The 20,159-nt window shown below is 44.2% G+C and overlaps 1 protein-coding gene across 1 annotated transcript in view; it reads left to right on the forward strand.

The window, feature by feature from the left end:
- Positions 1-349: 349 nt before the first annotated feature.
- The window catches only part of SETD7 (SET domain containing 7, histone lysine methyltransferase), a 49,129-nt gene continuing 29,319 nt past the window's right edge, over positions 350-20,159 (forward strand). Inside the window, exons 1-2 of the mRNA XM_081304783.1 lie at positions 350-790; positions 9,320-9,449. Coding sequence (XP_081160909.1) covers positions 751-790; positions 9,320-9,449 — 170 coding nt within the window. The 5' untranslated portion in view covers positions 350-750. The remainder of the gene's footprint in view (positions 791-9,319; positions 9,450-20,159) is intronic.

A 20,159-nucleotide genomic window follows, 5' to 3' on the forward strand; every position in this document is an offset into this window, starting at 1 on the left:
CGCTCTTGTGCCTGCCGCACTGTGCAGCTCCGGTGGCACACCGGGTGACGCGGGGGCGAGGGCGAGAGGAAGTCGAGGCGCCGGGGCGGCAGCAAAGCTTCCTCGGCTTCCCTTGAGCTTTGGAGGTTGTCCCGAAGTGCGGGGAGGGAGGGGGCACTGCACTGCGGAGTTCCAAGTTGCGGGAGACCCCCAGAGGGCAGGTACCCTGCGGTCCTGAGTGCACGTGAGAAGCCCCGAGCTGCCAGGACCCTGTGGCACGCTCGGAGCGCGCAAAGTCGCTCAAAAGCAAGAGATAAACGCCGAGGGCCCAGGGACCCGAGGGCTGGGCCCCGGAGCGCCTTTCGTTTTAAGGAGCCTTACTTCTGGGAAGGGACAGGGAACTGTCAATCAGCGAGGGAGGGAGCGCACCGGCGCTGGGTGATGTCAGCGGATCAGCTGCTCGATAACAAAGAGGGGGTATCACAGGAGAAAGTTGCAGCGGCGGCGGCCACCGCGGCACCCCAGAGCCTCGGAGGCCAGGGGCAAGTGGGCGAAGGGAGGGGGGACGGCTGCTGCGGCAGCAGCTGAAGGCCGAGGAATTGAAAGGGCTGTAGGGGGAGGCAGTGCGAGCCAGCCCCGACTGCTCCTCCTCTTCCTCCTCCTCCTCCAAACTCGCAGGGCTCAGCCCCAGCGCTCGCTCAGCCGCCGGGAGCACCCGGAGGGACGGGAGGCAGCCGCGCGGCCCCGAGCTGGGCAGGGTCCCCGGCCGCCATGGATAGCGACGACGAGATGGTGGAGGAGGCAGTGGAAGGTACAAGCATTTCTCCGGGACCGGGGAGGACACTCCTAGGGCCCGGAGCGCCGAAGGAGTGGCGGGCTGCGACCTGCGAGGTGCCGGGCCCCGCGGCAGCCACTGTCCCCTAAGGGGGTGGCGGGGGCCGGACAGCTACGGCCACGCTGCCGGGAGCTCACCGTTCGCGGCGGGGCGCAGGCCGGGAATGGGGCTCCCTGGGCCGGGGGCCCTGGGAATGCACAGTGGCTTCATCCCGCCCGGCCACAGCCTGCATCCTCCCTTGGAGTTGCTAACCTGCCCCGTACTCTGGCCTTTCCCCTCGCGGGGATGGAGGGTAGGGTACCCTGGAGGTCAGCGACCTGGTTGTCCCCGCGGAGCAACCCCCCAGTGCAGTTTGGGCAACCTGGATTCCCTCTCCGGCCACTAGCTCTTTGCTTCCGTTCGCCGCTGCGCCCCGCGGCCACCGCGGCAGCCACCGGGTGGGTCCCCCAGCGCCGCGCACCGGGCCGAACCTGGCACGTGGCGGCAGCGGCGGCTCCTCCAAAAGGATGAAATCATTGCAGGGTACTGGACCACGCTTCCGACCCCGAGCTCGATCGTGCGAGGTCGGGGAGGCGGGTGGCCCTCCCTTCTGCTTCCCGGAACGAACTCTGTCAAGCCCCCCTCCCCCTTCCTGCTTCCGAGCCGGGGTGTCGCCGCCGCCGCCACGCTGTGCGGGCGCGCCGCAAACCCCGACCGAAATTGCTGGGTGACACTTAACTTTCTGAATTCCTTGCAGTTGGCTGTGGGTGATATCACCACCGCGTTGTCGTGTTTCTCCGCCCCTTCTCTTCTGCCGCCCCTCCCCCGACTTTCCTTGCCACTTTGTTTTGCTGAGTTTCTCCACCTCTTTTTTAGTAGTTCTGAAAAACGCTGTGGGGACGTTATACAATCTCGTTGTTTGTGTCATCAGATGATATGATTTTGTAACACTGAATACTGGAAAATACTCTTTAGCGTATTTATTCGATCCTACCCTAAACCGTGCGTCGTGATGTTTTGCAATGTTGTGTGTGGTATTGTTCCAGAATATTTTAAACAGCATCCCAGCAAATAATTTTTAGCTATTGGTTGAATCTGGTTTCTATCTAATTTGTATAAACAAATTCTCACAAACAATTAAAAACTAAAGTGGCAACGCTTTACAAATGCATAAGGATGCGTGGTCAGTGCTACAGTAGGAAAAATCAAATTTTATGATTTCATAAACATAATTCCTATTGCAGTGCTCTTGAAGGAGATTAATCAGAGTGATATTTATTAATTCTCCAAAAGGTATTCAATCTGATGTAAATATTAAAACTTATTATTTTTTTCATCTAGGTTCAAAGGCAATTAGTATGCTTTTTAACTTGAGAAAATTTTCACAATGTTGTGAACTCAGAGCTTGTACCCCTTAAGTAAACTTAATGTTGGAACTTAGTGGGACCCAAAGGCATTGATTGAGTTGGTCCACAAGTCTTTGAATTAAGTTACTGACTTCTTCTGCCTCTGTCATGGGGGGAAAAATGCTCTTCTCAAATTAGGGCTTGTTAGGGTTTACTCTTATTCCTCAAAGTTTACTTTTACTTTTTACTTGTGAAAACCCTGATCACAGATTAAGCCTCCTTCCCCTGTGGTCCTGGGGGCCTTTTGCAGAATGTTAAGGAGGCTTTCAACATGTATCTGTGTTGTTTTTGAGATAATCTCCTGGATTAGAAGCAGGGAAGTTTCCTTTTATCACCAGGGAAGGCAGTTATACAGGTTGAGCATATACATTATTGTCCTAAATCAGAACACTCCTGAGAGCAAGAGTGGGCACTATTAATAATTATGCTGGGACAACTGGCTTAAACCTTGACTATCTTGAGCAATCTGGGACACACACTCAGTGGTACCTAACACTAGACAATTAGATTAATTTTAAATTTTTAAATTTTTAATTTATTTTTTTCCTGTGGTGCTAGGGATCAAACCCAGCGCCTGCTATGTAAATATTCTATCACTGAGCTACATTCCCAATCCTAGAATAACTTTTGATCTTTAAAAGTCCTTAGAGAAACCAGGTATGGTGGTGTATGCCTGAAGTCCCAGCTGCTCTGGGAACTGAGGCGGGATCACTTGACAGTTCTAGGCCAGCCTGAGCAACCTGGCGAGTCCCTGTCTCAATTAAATAAAATAAATAAATAATAATGAGTCGTCAGGTTCAAATTTGCAGGATGTCTAAAGCTGTGTTTGTGCTCCTGGCAAATTGCACCCTTGGGCCTTTCTCAGCAATTGTTGGCCTTTTTAATTCTTGTGCAGTGGGCTCTGCTTAACATCTAACACAGGTATATGATATAAACTGTTTATGACCTTTTCCCAAAGAGAAACTAGTCTGAATATCTTGGTGTTCAAGTGCCAACTAATCTACCTCTCTCCATAAACACAGCCTCTCTGCTCAGAAGTTCATTGTCTTAGCTATTATTATCGTTGCTATAATTGTTAGTATATTAGTTCTTATTATGTGGAAGTTCTGTGCTTAGTGTTTTGCACATATTATCCATTCAGTCTTATGAGACAGGTACAAATATTCTAATGTTACTGAGGAGGAGAAATGAGACATAGAGAAGAACTAATTCAAGGACATTTAGCAAGGGGGAGAGACAGGCTGGACTTCCCCTCCAATATACCAAACTGTCTCCCCACATATTTTTACATTTTTGTTCTATCAGTCAATTATATGAAGTATTTGGGTGTTTGAGTTGAGAAACAGCTAAATATTATGTCAACATTGTTCTTTATCAGAATAACTCTTCAGAGGTTTTTCTGTCAGAGTTTGGTGTCTCAGAATAATGCATTTGGGAAAGATAATTTCATTTCAGCCTCTGCCACAGGAATCCTTTCTCCTCTCCCCTCCCCCATTAAAGTGTACCCTGGGGGAGAAACTGATCTCTTGAGGACTTGAGTTTAAATGTCTTGTGCATTATATACATTTTGGATCTCTATCAGGGTAGAATTGTAACCTAGTGAAGTTCTAAACTCAGAGTGAATGAACTCCCAGAGGGGAAATGGGGTTGTCAGGAGGGAGCATTCTTTGCACCTCTGCCTGCCCTGCTCCTTTGGGTAAACAACAAGCTCTGAGACCTGGGGGCTGCACCCCAGCTCTCTCTGTGGCTTTTTATTTTTATTTTAAAATTTTTATTTTTATGACTTCTGAGACAGGGGTCTTGCTATGTTGCCCAGGCTGGCCTCGAACTCTGGGGCTCAAGTGATTCTCTTGCCACAGCCTCTGGATAAGCTGAGATGAGGTGCATGTCACTGCTCCTTGTTCTCACTGTGGCTTTTTAAAACATGAAAAGTCTAGTTTGTTCAGTGAAGAGTGATGTTTAGCTTTCATGTGTTAGTTTTCATCAGAGGCTTTGGAAACATTTATTTTTCTATTTCTTTGTCCACCCATAGATGGAAAGAAAATGAATACAATGTAGTCCCTATTAGCAGTTTAAAATTGTAGCATGTCTACATAGATGAATCTCAGTGGTTCAGAGCAAGTAACAATTACTTGCAGCTTAGGGAAGTAGAGGGGGAAAGATTTCCCCCAAAGAGGTGGCACAGAGTTGAGTTGAGAGGGAAACTTTGAAAGCAAAGACATCCCACATGGAACTACTCGGGTCCATCCAGAGAATCATTTTGTGGGATCTGCTGTAATACTGGGCTTAGAAGGAGAGAAGTGGAGGGTGCCTGAGGGAGGGGATCGTGGGTCACAGGACCAGATGATGACAGCTGGAGGCCAGGGAGCTACAGGGACCCTTTGGAGCTCTGCTCTGGGCAGTGGTAAGCAGGGGCACTGGGAGGGGCTGAATGGGCAGCTGAATGTCACCTTATAGGCCCCTTGCAATGGTCCAGGTGTGCAGTTATGAAGCAGGAAAAAAACAGGAAGCCCTGGAAACGCCTAGGAGACACCAAGGAAAATTGCTCAAAAGAGGGAAAGAGCAGAATCCCCAGGACAAGGGACCAGGATGAAAACAGCCGCTCAGTGTTCCCCTACCCAGCGCCCTCAAAACAGTAATATTTCTATTAACAGGCCACCCAACATCCTGTCCTGGCTTCTGTAATAAGACTGCCCACGCTGTGTTCCTAGGACAAACGCATGCTCAGTGTACTGGTAGCACCCTCTCCCTGTGGGCCACGTGCTGAAATTATGACCCTCACAACTAACAGTTGAGCTCTTGCAGTGAATTGCCCTTAAAAATCAAATTATATTTTTAACAGCCTGTGTGAGTGTATCATCAGGAAGGCTTTTTTTTTTTTTTTTTTTGCATTATTATTAGAATAAGCTTGGCTTTTATTATTACTACTTTTGGAGGGCTGTGCAAAACCAACAGTGTGTGGAAGGGTCTCTTGTTTTGAGGAAACCCACACTGCACTCCAAGATCCCTTGTGAGCCTGAGGCAGTCAGCAGCAGAGTCTGATCTGGAGGGAATTTCCTTTGCTGAGGCAAACATTGCTGGCAGAGTAGAGGCCTGGCTTCTATCAGGTTCAGGGGGAAAAAAACCTCACTCAAAAGTAACTCAAGGGGAAATATTTAACTTTCTATCCATTCAGTAGATAATGATCTTTAGAACAAAATGAAAAAGTAGACTTGTGAAATTGTTGCTTTTTCTTTTCCTTTCTCTAATGCCTATAAATATTTAAAATCATGCTGCAGACGGATATACGGTGGATTAGCTGGAGCAGCATTAAAAACACAGAGCAGTCATTCAAGTTAATTTCCCTGTCCTCTGGGCCTGGTGCTCCCCCTCTGTGTAGTGGAAACTGGCCTGGAAGGCTGTTGGCTGACCTGGCACATTCTGCAGACCGACCTCAATCAGAGCTGGGGGGACCAGGGCTTCTCTTTAAGTTAGGTAACACTGGCAGGGGACAGGAATTGACAACCTGGACATGCTATTGAGAATCTCTGCAGTTCTAGGAAGATTACCTTCTCTACCAGGGCCTTGGACACGCCTGTCTTTTGTAATGACACCTTGTTCTATAGCAGCCAGGAAGAAAGAGTGCTCAACGCTCCTCCCAAGAGAAGAGGAATTGTTGGCCTTGGGGGAAGGGCTTGCAGCATTCATAGACAAGTCATGTGTCATTGGTGTCCTCAGCGGAAATAGGTGGAAATCTAGAAGATTGTTTTGAGGTTTAAAGTGATAACAGGAAGCACTTGATCCAGTGGGTTCTTCTTCTGTTTATCAACATCCTACTTCATTAAATTGACTCTTCCTAGGACTAGAGGTGGGGTAAAAGGGTATAGAATTTGCTTGGCACACACAAGGCTCTGGGTTCCATCTCCCACACTGCAAAAACTAACTAAATAAGACTATCACTGACATGACAAAATATCATAAATCATATTGTCTAAAGGACATTTGAAATGAAATCATGCTGGAATCTCTCATAGAACTAATGTTAAAAGGAAATGGAGGGGCATAGCCACCCAATTTCTTATGTTCCCTGTGTTTATTTGTTTGGAAAAGTCTTTGTTGTTATTGTTTTGGTTGTTTTCTAGATGTAAAGTTCTACTGCTCAGAAAAATCCCCTGAGCTATTAAATATTCAGGGTGGAAGTCTTGAATGATCACAGCCTCTAATTTCTAATGCTATTAGTTGATCACATCCTGACGATATGGGGGAAAAAAAAAAGCCAGTCAAGTGGGGCATCCCTGAGCAGGACTTGTGGGTGCACACCTGCCATCCCAGCTATTCCAGAAGCTGAGGCAGGAGGATTCCAAGTTCCAGACCAGCCTCAGCACCTTAGAGAGGCCCTGTCTCAAAATAAAAAGGGTTGGGAATGTAGCTCAGTGGTAGAGCACTTGCCTAGCACCTTGCCTAAATATGTAGCAGTATATTTAGCTACACGTTGGGTTCATCCCTAGTACTGTGAAAAGAAGAAGAGAAAGAAAAGAAGGAGGGGGGAGAGGAAGGGTAGAGGAAGGAGAAAGAGACCCCAGTGTGCTCTGAGAGATTTCAGAACTCCCCCACCAGCAAAATAAAAACCTTAAGAATGACAGGGAAGGGTCACACACCTATGCATCTTCTTCTAGAATCACAAGGTCACCTGAGAAATGGCCATTATTCAGTAGGTCCCTCTCTCTCTCTCCTAAGAGATTAAAAGGATGGTGGGACTCCTCTCCGTTGGCCTGTTGCAAAGCACTAACACAGGCATCCCTCGTGGAGCAGGGTTGAGCCTCTGGTCATCTCACCTGGGGTCAGTGCTGACCTCTATGCGCTTTTGGTGTGTTGTCTGGCATCTTCCATTTCCCTGATAGTTCAGTTCCATTGCTGAGGGTGAACCGTGAGCTCTTTATTCAGAAATAGGACAGGCTAGAGGGAAAGCAGGGTGCATTTACATTGGAATTAGTGTTCATGTTTATCATAATATTTCTCTTGATCTAAAGTGAAATAACAGATTTATCAACATTGACTGTGTAAAGTGTGAAATGTGTGAACTGTTTTCTATGAAAAAAAAAGCATTTTCAACAAATTAGTAAATACTCTCATATGAGGTTAACCTGATTATTCTGAACTTTATACCCAATTCAAAGTAGGACATTGAATTTATAGGAACTTTAATGGCTAAATTTAATTTGATCCCAACAACATTTTCATTAAAAAAAAAAAAAAACTTTTGCTATTGTATACTGAGTGGGTTTTTTATGAAAGGAAAAAAAGTAAACTTAATCTGTTTCAGTGAGAAAAATGTCATCAGTAGATATTTAGAAAACAGCTATCCACATATTTCATATGACTCAAGGGTCATGTACCATTGGTTTTTATATAAAAACAAAGCACTTATGACCTAGTTCCCTCCTGACAATTGATTTCCTGGCCCTGGTGGGAAAAGCATATGTTGAGAGGAAAGGGACTATCTTGATTGTCATGGATTTAAGTAGTCATGTCTTACTGAACTCGTTCAGCGAGACTCATTTTATGTGGAGTCGGATGTAGCAATAATATATTGATCTGTTGGCTGTTATTTTATCCTTCTGTAATCAGTAATAGAACTAAGGAGCATTTTAATTCTTTGTAATATTCTTATTTTTTTTTTCTTTTGTGATGCTGGGAATCAAATCCAGGACCTCACGAATGCTTAGAACAACCATCTACCACTGAGCTACAGCCCAGCCTGATAATATTCTTTTATCATGCTAGAAGAAATTATTTTAGGAGATGAAAACATTCCTTGTGGTGGTTTGGTATGTTTTCTCCTGTCTGTGCGCCATCTGGAAGCCACATTTTAGTATTTAATGTCGTGTGCTGCACACGGTGTGTAATGTCTCTATTCCTTTTCCATCCGTGACCCTGGTTGTTAACCCAGGAAAAAAGCCAGTAGAGTAATGACTGCCCTTATTTTCACCCAGCTCTGCAAAATCAGTTTTCCAGAATGAGTGGGGAGACCCCATGAGGTGATCCCTGGGGTTTGTGAAATATGTAGATAGTAATAAAGAACTGAAACGTGGACTGCAAACATGTACATTAGAATAGACCGCCTGGGATCCAGGAAGAGCCAGCAATTGAAAGATCACTAATGAAATGGCTTTGTGGACACTTCTGCCTCCATTTAGAATACAAACCCTCTGACACACAGTGGTAGGGGGTATGCGACAAGGTTGTTGCTAAACATTCAAAGCTGAATGATTTTGCAAAATAAAACAGGTTATGCTCAAGTTTGAGCTTAGAAGGACTGTCAGCCAGTCATGTGTGGTGGTGGCACATACCTGTAATCCCAGTGACTCTGGAGGCTGAGGCAAGAGGATTGCAAGTTCAAGGCCAGCCTCAGCAATTTAGCAAGGTCCTCAGCAACTTAGCAAGACCCTATCTCAAAATAGAAAATAAAATGTGCTGGGGATGTGGATCAATGGTAGAGCACCTCTGGGTTCAATCCTCAAAACCAAAATTTAAAAAAATTTTAAAAAAGGACTCTTAGCCAATGAGGCTGTGTATGAATAGCAGGGCAGTTTTAGAGACATGACTCTCTTTCTTGTTATCTGAGCATAACATGTAAACTTGGGGGGTCTCAGAATGACTGTGGTCCTCCACATCATAAAACAGAATGATATATAAAATCATATTGGGTACTTTAAAAACTCAAGAATTGGATAATTTATTGCAAAGATAATGTATCTGGCGATACACTCTAACAATGACTCTGAACCACATTTCAGTTAAGCACAGAGTTTCTTTTCAAACATGAGAAGATCTAGTGTACATTGTCGCCAGCACTGCAGATCTTATTGATAATGGCCCTCAGTCCCACATGAGATGCAAGCCTATTTAAATTTCATATTCTGAAATGTGGCCAAGTCCCTGTAAACCTGTCAGTTCACAAAGTGTCCATGATCCAGTGGGTGCCGCCAGCGTGAGCGAGAATGAAAGGTTTGCATGTTTGACCACCTGGTGCCGAGGAAGGGGTCCTCGGGCAACCCCAGGACTTGCCTGGCAGCATCCGGGCTGACAGTGGTGAGGAGCCCAGACTCTATGAAGCTTTGCCTTGTGGTTCTTTCCCCAGGACACCTGGATGACGATGGATTGCCGCATGGGTTCTGCACAGTCACCTACTCCTCCACCGACAGATTTGAGGGCAACTTTGTTCATGGAGAAAAGAACGGACGTGGGAAGTTCTTCTTCTTTGATGGCAGGTAGCACTCACTGTTTTGTTTTTTGTTTTGATGGGAACTGAACTATTTCACATGAAGGAATGACACAAATGAAAGAATTCCAGTGGAAATTTTTGTACAACTTATACAAAAGGTAAAAAGGTAACCCCAATATGTATGCGCTGCTTTGGTGGCTGGGATGTGACCCCGGTGGCTATCGGGAAGCCACCGTCAGGTGTGCAAAGCCCATGATGGATCTGTCTAGGTGATACTCTGCCCTGCCAGATTCAGGGACCCCCATCTTGCACAAGTTCATTCATTACATGGTCACCCAGTTCTCTGATGGATCTCACCTGATCATTCAAGTACTGTGATGCATCTCAGTGAGGTCACACAAGTGCGGGTCACTTCTGTTGGTGGCCAGTTTGGGCAATTCCAGCAGAGACTGATTCCATTTCTTCCAAGTGTAATGTGCATACCTGCCTTCAGCCTACTCTGTCAGCAGTTGTGGTTTCTCAATTCAGCTGCCTGGGTGACTCCTTAGCTTCATCCTTTCCTTACATTCCCTCTCCTGACCAGGTTGCTGAAGAATTCATCTGGCAAAAACCATCAAAGCCACATCATCTCAGTCCAAGAAGTAAGACAGTGGGTAGACAGTGGGGTACAGAGCTCTAGACTCATGGTCCGCTAGATGCCTGCCTTTGGGATAATTGGTCCTTCTATGTGATACCGCCACACTGATGTCTGTGCTAGTATTTTCCATGGTTTACCTGTAGTCAAAGCACTTACACTTGCACCACCTGGACAAGGTATCTCACATCTCTTCTTGCATCCTTTCATAAGGATGCCACGTGGCAGAGGCTGTTTGCCCTCCTGTGATGGCCAGGCATGACTGGAATAGGGTTCCATGGGCCCCACTCTTCAGCAAGGTCTTCTTCCATGTCAGCTTCAGAAGCTGTGAATTTCTCAAGCAGTTAAAGAAATCTGGAGCCATGGAAGGGCCAACTATTATCAGACCCGTCGAGTGGGAAATACAGAAAAGACTTCGATAAGGTTTCAGGAGCGTGTGGGTGATGGCACCCTTTACTACACCCCTGGCATTGGTGATGCGCCAGCACTTTCTAAACTTGAGGAAAGGGGATGTCTAGGCTGGCAGCTGAAGGGTGATCCCAGGCACTGGCATGCCACCACAAACCTTTTTTTGAAATGCAGTGGGTTGGTTTCAGAGATGACAATTGTTCCTCCATTCTCTGATATAAGAAAGTGAGGAAAGCAATAATAATTGACCATAGGACTTTTGCAAAGTTTTATTTCAGGAACTGGGGATTTGGCTCAGTGCCTGGCAAGTATAAGGCCCTGAGTTCCACTCTTGGCAGTGGAGAAAAAAAGTTTCATTGTAATGACTAATACCACCCTTTCCTTTCCTATTGTCCCCAAGCCCTCACCCCACGTGATAGTTATCAGTATTCTGCTTTCACGCTGTCAATGGGAAACTGGCTAGGTAGCTCTCTTCTCTTCTTTCATCCTAATGGGAAGGCCTACTGGAGACCTGGTCAAGGTGCTGGTCTCCCACGTGCCTGGCAACCTGTCCAAGGGCAGCTTTTCCCACCCATTTCCACCGCAGCTGACATAAAGTTCTTCTTCTTGACAGTCCCATTTTACCTTATCCTGCAAGCGTTCTCCTCTCTCTGCAATCACTTACATGAATGTCTTCTTTCGGCTGCTCCATATCCAAGGACAGAGATTTCCGTGGGACAGATTCTGTGTCTATAACATCTCTTATGCTCCATAGCACTTTCCCTTGAGTTGATACTAAAATCAAAACCGTAATAGAGTCCTTGCTGAGTAGGGAGCTGAAAGAAAAGTGTGGAATTCACCCAAAACATGCCCTCCCCAGGCTTTAAAATCTGATAGTTTGATGATTATAACCAGTGACTGATTGAAAACAGCCCAACAGATTTGGTTAAAGTTGGTGATTTGGTGTTGGTTACCTTCTTGCCTCACAGATCTGATAAACAAAAGTACTGAGGGTCCAGACCCAGTTTCTGAACCAGAATGCCAAGAACGAGCAGGATGTCGCCCCCGGTTTGCTGAGCAAGGCCTGAGCCTTCATGAAGACCAGGCCCCATGAGCTCCAGCCACTGACCCAGTGGGCCACACACATGCAGAAATCTCTGTGTGTGTGTCATGACATGAAAACTTCAAAGCATGGGGTCAGGTGGAAGCCCAGACCCTGTAACCACCCTCCAGCTAGAAATAAATTCATTGACTCTTTTTTTCTTTTCAAGGCTCCTATTCACTAATTTCCATACCTACCACTCAAGTATTGCCAGTTAGGGTGGTGCATGCCTAGAATTCCAGCCACCTGGGAGGCTGAGGCAGGAGGATTTCAAGTTCAAAGCCAGCCTCAACAATTTAGTAAGACCCTAAGCAACTCAGCGAGACCCTGTCTTTAGATAAAATATTTTTTAAAAGGGCTGGGGATGTGGCTCAGTGGTTAAGAACCCCTGGGTTCAATCCCTGGTACCAAAAAAAGAAACAGTATATTGTTGGCAAGGATGTGGGGGGGGGGTGAGGGGGAGGCTGGTTGATCTTCAGAGAGGCCAGAGCCAATACCCTGGGTAAGAGGGTGGTTATTGCACATGAGAATCTATGCAGGGACAGGCCCTCAGAAGGTCACTGTCATCCTTCATAATCCCAATACATGTCTTGATGTGAAATGTCTGCTAAGAGAATTTTCTGCAAAAATTAGTGAGCATCTTATGACTGAAACAAAGGCCGTGGAATCTATTGCGTCTTTTAAGAGGGTATAGTTTTGGTGGGGTGTGGCACACGGAAAGCCATTTATTTCTACAGGGGCAGCATCTCTATTTACATTTATCTGTTAATATTTCCTCCCTGTTACCACTCCTGATTATTAGGATCTATGTGTTGTTAAAATTATGTGGGGGTGGGGGTGGGGCTGGGGTTGTGGCTCAATTGGTAGAGTGCTTGCTTAGCACATGGGAGGTGCTGGGTTTGGGTCCATTTATTATAATTTTTTTTTAAATTAAGTGGGACTCTACAGTCAAGGCCTTTAGTCTTGAAATATTCCCTGAAAAAGTCTGAAATCAAGCTTTTGAAGTAAAGGTCAGGAAACAAAAGTTTTGTTAAAGAAACTTGCTTAAACCTCTAGTGCTGATCTATGATCCCATTAAAGGGTTTCTTTGAAATTGTAGAAACCTGTGTTTGGAAAGCAAGAAGGAAAATCACAAAGTGTAGTAACAGAAGATGCATTTTTAGTCTTATATGAAACCTGAACCCAGATGTGCAATCATGCGAAGGGCTCAAATGAATGTGAAGAAAATTTTAGAATCAACTTTCCCCTTGACATAGAATATAATAAGCCTGATTAAGAACAATAAGCATCCACATTTACAGGAGAAATGATCTTGTTAAAATTTTTAACCAAGTTCCTAGAGAGAAGCAGAATATTTTAAAGGTTAAAAATATAGCAAATGCTTGGTGGATTAAAACTCTTCAGAATCACAGAAATGTAAAAAAAAGGTTCCTTTTTTTAAACCCCACCCCTACCCCATGTCACCAAGGTGACCACTGTTGACAGAAAAGGTGAGCATCTTTTTTTTTTTTTTAACATTTATTTTGAGGTGTAGGTGGACACAGCACAATGCCTTTATTTTTATGTGGTGCTGAGGACCAAACCCTGGTCCCGCCTGTGCTAGGTGAGTGCTCTACCGCTGAGCCACAATCCCAGCCCCCATGTGAGCATCTTAAGGGTGCTCAAGATAAAAACAGAAACAGCTAGCTATCGCTAAATCAGCTGAAAGAAACAGAACAGTCATTGTTCTCCCCTTCCCTACTGTCTCAGCTTCAGAAAGTTTGCAGGTTTGTAGACCATAACCAAGACTTGGTCATCCCTGTATTTGTGACAAAATGTGCAACAGGAAAGCTAAGTTACTGAAACTGGCTGGTTAAGTTGGAAACCTAGGTTAGACCACTCATCCTTCACCTGACAGTTTATCCCCAGAATGAGGAAGGAATGGGAAAATAAACTAGTTTTTTTAAAATTGTCTTTTAAAACAGCTATTGTTTTCCATTTTACTCTCTCCTTAAAAGAGAGAAGAAACCTGTTAACAGTGTCACACACCTGTAATCCCAGCAACTCAGGAGGCTGAGGCAGGAGGATCACAATCTTGAGGCCAGTCTCAGCAATTTAGGACAACTCTATCTCAAATAAAAAAAAATAAAGAGGGCTGGGGATGTAGCTCAGTGGTAAAGCATTCCTGATCTCAATCACCAGAATCACCAAAAAAAAGGGGGGGGGAAGAAAAAGGGAGGGGAGAGAAGAAACTTTTCCTAAAATTAAGTAATTGGGACTTCTTCTTAATATCATTCTGGTTCTAAGGTAGAGGCACATGTTGGGAAGGTAAACAGGATCTCAAGGCATTGTTCGTGTGGATCTGGAACCTGGCACTAGAGGATTTATGGGAGTACTAAGGGATATTAGGAAAATATCTAATATTTTGATGTATACAGCTCTAATCTTTATAATTCCCCAATTCTGGATGTTTATTATCATGTAGTTTTCTTTAATTGTTCTCACTTCAACCAAGATTTATGGATCTCAAGGCAGAATTTGTCACTGTCCTAGAATGGTAAGAAGAAGGAAGAAGTTCCAGTTTAGATCGGCTTTCTTTGGGGCTGTGGGATATTAGGGAATTGTTTCTTAGCCTGAGAAAAAGATGAGTTAACTCATTTGCTCATATCTATGTATGCACACGTACACATGTAGATATATGAGTAATATATAAAATAGTTACAAATCTATAATGCATCATGTGTTGTTTGCTGTGTAAACATGATGCTTCTCCTTGACATGCCAGTTAGATTTCAAAGTATCAATTACCCCATGACTTCATTCTGTGTCCAAGTCATCTTCTGATGTCGCTTGCTACACTAGTGTGTCCAGCCAAGAGAGCTCCTTGTAGTTTATCACTGGCCCAGTAACCCAAACGAGGATATCTGATGAGCCCCTGAAGTGACACTTCTATGCAGAATTTCTTGTGCTACATTTTAAGAAAGGGTTTGGTCACATTTCAGAGAAAATGGAGTTGGAGTGGACCTCTGAAGTCATGTCTCCCAGCCTCCCACAGAAGGCAAAAGTCCTTCATGTTCCTGAGTGTTGTCCAGCTCTTGTAGGACTAGGCTCAGCAAATGTGTTCATCTGTATTCTAAAGAACAGTCCGAATTGAGGCAAAAGATTTTGTAACATGCAGCAAGCAAGGGAATGGAAAATAAATAGGTACCTCTGAATATCTGCACATCCGTTCAGCACTGGGCTCTGCCTTCACAACAATCCGCCACGATGGTTTCATGATCCCATTTTAAGTATGAAGAAACTAAGACTAAATAACTGTCCCATGACCATCTAGTTTGTAGGAGCTGGAGCTGAGATTCAACCAAGATGAGGCCCTCTGTCCACTACATGTGTCCCCTCCTCCAACTACAAACAGGGAAATAGCTGGTCCTCACGATTTCCCTCCACACTCTCGTGGGGCTTCAGGTCACTCAAAAGCTATAATTATGAAAAATTCAAAGGAGGCCTGGGGTGAACCCAGCTCTTTTTCCTGTAGGAACTTTAACAACTTGGTAGGAGCTTGGGAGACTGATGGAAAGTTCTAGCTGGTTGGCCTCCCTAAACTTCAGCTTTCTCATTTGTAAAATGGGAATAAACAAACCTACTTTTCAGAGTTGTTGTGATTAAATGAGGAAACCTGGAGAACCCTATCAAATGTAGGGCCTCCCCTAGGTGCTCAGAGGAATCGGTGGATGGATGGAGACGATGATCCGATGATCCGTCATCATCGTGGTCACTGTTGAGTTGACAACGGTGACTGGGGGAATGGATTGGGAAAGGCTCAGAGTGCCTGCATCTCCTTCTGCTCCCAGTGTCACATGACAGGCAACACAGCAGACTTCTGTGACTTCAAAAGGTGTGGAGATGTCTCCCCACCAGCAAGCAAACCGTTCTGTGGCTGGTGTCCTCTCATCCAACTCTGTCCTGATGCTGTCTACACGAGACAGCGTCACACTCCACAGGCGGAGGGCTCAGTCTCCAAGACTGCTCCCACTACATGCCAAGCTCAGGGTCCAGGCCGTTTGACCCGTGCTTCTGACTGACCAGCTGAAATTTGAGGCTCCCACAACCCCATTCCCACGTTCTGTAGTCAGCTTGAGCCACTCAAGGAGATGCTCATGTTCCCTGGTTCATTATATAAGATGCTGCAAAGGGTACCCATGCAGAAATGCGCAGGGCGAGGCCTGGGGAAGGGGCCTGCGTGGCACCACCAAGCCGTCTTAGAAGTGTAACTTGCCATGTCCGTATCTGGACGCTCTTGGAACCCATTCCTTTGGGGTTTGTGGAGAGATTTCATCGTGGTAACATGATTGCTAACAGCTGGTGGGGAGCCCAGAAAGCCTGTCTCTTCAGATCCTTTCTGGGACTCTGTGCAGCACTCCTCCCTCCAGGGTATGAACAGGACCCCTCTGGAAGGAGGGGGTCTTATGACCTACTCTCAGACAATGGCTGGTCAGAGATTTTCTCTATGGCCAGCTCCTGCACAGAAAGGCAGGGGATGATTAGAGTTTCTGTGACCACCTTGGAAAAGAGAAATTCTAGTTTCGATAGCCTGCCTGGGGGAGGGAGTTATGGGTCAGGAAGCATGGCTGAAAACCAAACTATAAATGTATCACAGTATCTCAGTGTCTTAATCAGTTTTGGCCTGCTGTAATAAATGCTATCTGAGTGTTTTAGACAACATTCACCAGCCAGGTGCAGTGGCACACACCTATAATCCCAGCGGCTCAAGAGACTGAGGCAGGGGGATCACAAGTTCAAAGCCAGCCTCAGCAACTTAGCAAGGCCCTAAGCAACTCAGTGAGACCCTGTCCCTAAATAAAATACAAAACAGGGCTGGGGGTGTGACTCAATGGTTAAGCACCCCTGGGTTCAATCCCTGGTACCAAAAATAAATAAAAAAAAATAAACAACATTCCCTTCTCACAGTTCTGGAGGCTGGAAGCCCAAGACCAGGGAGCTGGCTGGTACATGTCTAGTGATGATGGCTTCCTGGTTTAGATGGCTTCCTTCTCCTTGTGTGCCTCCCCACGGTGCAGAGGAGGGAGAGAGGAAGTGGGCTCTCTAATGTCTTTTTATAAGGGCACTAAACCCATTCTGGAAGCTTCTGCCTTCATGACCTAATTATCTCTCAGAGCCCCACCTCCTGAGCCCATCTTCCTGGGGGTTAGGATTTCAACCCAAATATTGGAGAGTCAGAACTTTTCTTAGGTTTTTTTTTCTTTTTTGTTTGTTTGTTTAGTTTTATGGTTGTTTGTTCTTTGAGAGTAAAGCTAAATTGCACTAATTGCTCCTCAGATATTTTATTGCTATTTTGAGCTTTTATGATAATCAGATCTTATAGACTCATAGATCTTCAATATGTTTTTTTCAGGGTTAAAAACAAACAACAACAAAAAGAAAAATAGAAACACAATATAGCATACATCTAGAAGCACTACAATGCTTGCTTATCACACTTGTGAAGCATGAAGTTGTTAGTTAGAAATAACTTGGGCTGGGCTGGGGTTGTAGCTCAGTGGTAAAACGCTCGCCTCAAATGTGTGAGGCACTGGGTTCAATCCTCAGCACACATAAAAATAAATAAAGATACTGTGTGTTCATCTTCAACTAAATAAATATTTAAAAACAGAAAAAGAAATAGCTTGGGCAGAGGGGCAGAGGTTGTGGCTCAGTGGTAGAGCATTCACCTAGCAGATGCAAGATGCTGGGTTCGATCCTCACCACCACATATAAATAAATAAATAAATAAATAAATATAAAGGTATTATGTCCAACTACAACTAAAAAATAGAAAGAAAGAAAGAAAGAAAGAAAGAAAGAAAGAAAGAAAGAAAGAAAGAAAGAAAGAAAGAAAGAAAGACTGGGCAGAGTTGGGTCTTATTGTTCCTCACTACTTTGCCATATTTTAAGAGATAATGCATAATGTAAAATAATTCCTAAAACAATATTTTAATATTAAGAGTCACAATTTAATTTGGTTAAGAATGGAAATTTATTTTTTTTTAAGAGAGAGTGAGAGAGGAGAGAGAGAGAGAGAGAGAGAGAGAGAGAGAATTTTTAATATTTTTATTTTTTACTTCTCGGCGGACACAACATCTTTGTTGGTATGTGGTGCTGAGGATCGAACCCGGGCCGCACGCATGCCAGGCGAGCGCGCTACCGCTTGAGCCACATCCCCAGCCCCAAGAATGGAAATTTAAAGTAGAATTATGATTCATTTTTATATTTCCCTCTTGGTTCTTATGTTGCTGTAGATGACAAAAGTAAGGGAATAAAATTTAAGCCCATGAGATGGAAAGCAGCAAATCTTCTAGAGCCTCAGACCCTGACAACAAGTCCACACTGTTTAGTCCCTAATGACATTTGCAAATTCAGATACTGCAGGTGATTTTTAAGTGAAAATGCAGTGGTGTCTGTATAAAATGCAAGTGTATCAGATCTCAAGTGCTTCTTGCAAACTATTATAAAACGTATTTTTTATGTTAAGTTAGATTTCCTAATTTATTACTGAAAACTTCACTGGAAGTATGAGAGCTTTGATAAACCAGAAATGGTGCGTGTGCATGCAGAGAAAGAAATTTAATTAAAATTGATGTTTTCATTTCCTCTAAACTTTCCAGTTGTTTAATTCAGATGCTGGTGCCAGAAAAATTGAAAGACCTTTTTTTTTTTTTTTTTTTTTTTTTTTTGTAATTTCATAACCTCCTGAAAAATCTGCCAAGATGTTGAAAAGGACTTCAAGAAAATACAAGTTAAGAAATTGTGTGTTGTGATCCCATTTTTGTTAAAACAACAAAAACAAAAGGTGGGAAAATGCATGGTACACTCTTGAAAAAGTCTCAGATGCTGTGCATAATTGGGCACAAATCCTGGGTTTCTGCTTTCCACGGCTCAGGGTGCTTGTGTGTGTTTTCTTTGACAGTGAACACGTTACCTTTTTAACATAAAGAGCCATTTATTCCACCCTTCCCCTTTCAACTGGGTCACTCATAATTTACTGCAAAAAGAGAGGACTCTTTCTTGCTTAAAAAAAAAAAAAAAAAAAAAAAAAGTAGAATTGAAGCAGTTTTTAAATTTGACTATCCCAGTGTTTTATAACTGTCTCCTTGCTTTAAACCCAGTTTCTCAGTGGAAAGCTCGCCATCATAGCCTTGAGGTTCTTGCTTTAGGATGATCTGCTATGTTTATATGTAAAGGACTTACAACCTAGATAGAGAAAAATAGGACACATTATTTATTTACTTTTTGCAATGCTGGGAACCAAACCCAGGGCCTTGCACATGCCAAGCAAGCACTCTGCCACTGGGCTACACCGCAGCCCAGGACATGGAGTTTAACCTCAGTAGAGCTTTGGAGTGTTCTAGAATAGTGCCTGACTAAGCTGCAATGAGTAATGGTCTGCAGGGCTGCTTGGCCAGGGTAGAGTTTGAGGGAAATTAGGGCTCCATGGGGAAGATGAGGAATCTATGTTCCTACAGTGAGGAGCAGATGCTCTAAAACAACTCTCAGTCCAGTTTCTGCAAGAAAGATTAGAAAGCTACTTCTGTGTACCTACTTTTCAAATATAACCACATTGACATTTTAGTGGCTACAAAATAGCACCATTTTCTCTTAGTTTTTTTTTTTTCTCTCTTTGAATGGAAAAATGCCAGAGGATTGAAAATATTCATTATCATCCCAAGGCATTTATGTTTTGAATGAAGAGAAAAGGAAGGAAGGAAGATGACAGAAAAATTAACTCGTGATTTTTTTCCTGAATATGTCCTTGGAGATGCAGAGCTAAAAAGTCAGCTCACTTAGGTTTCAAGGAGGATGAAAGGAAACACACAGCATGGAAGCTAAGGTACATAGAAGTCTGTGAATATATAATGTAAGCCGAAGATTCTAGAACAGGAGGCAGCAAATGTTTTTTATTCAGGGTGAGAGAGGAACAGGCTTCCTGGGCTACATACCGACTCTGCAACTCCTCAACTCTTCCACCAGCGTCGGAAAGCAGCCACAGGAGGCAAGAAGGAATGTGCATGGCTGTGTTCACATAAAACTTTATTGACAAAAGCAAGTCATGGGCCACAATTTCCAGCCTTCTCTAAGGAAGGAAAAGCTGGAAAGAAAGCCTGGCTTTGAAGGCCAATCTAAGGAGCTTTCCCTTCATTTCTTCAGTGCCAGAGGATTTCAGAGATTTTTATTTCCTTGGAGAACCCAGTTCGAGTGTGTGACGTGCCCTTTTTACATTAAGATTCCATCCGAGTTACCATAAAAAGTTGCCAAGAAAGCTAAGGATAAGCAGATGCTAAAGAGTCATGCAGTAAGATTACTGTCCAGCACCTTAAGAATTTGCACTCGTGTGTCCAAAGTCCCCTGGACTAAGAGAGGGAAACAGCAGTTTCTTCATTGGCCATTGGCAAGGAATAGGACAATATGGATATGGTTATGGGAAAATATGTGCAAGTCTATGTTATTATTTAACTGATTTGCAAGACCTGTGCCTTGAAGATTTGGTCTTAAACCTGAGGAATATTGGCAGACTGGTCCTTTGGGGGATAATTGTACCCAAACACACACAGGAACATTTTGAATGTTGCTGAGAATCCAAAGTCCACAGAGTTGCCAAG

Source organism: Spermophilus citellus, assembly GCF_964194105.1.
Source record: "Spermophilus citellus genome assembly, chromosome: 8".
Lineage (NCBI taxonomy): Eukaryota > Metazoa > Chordata > Mammalia > Rodentia > Sciuridae > Spermophilus > Spermophilus citellus.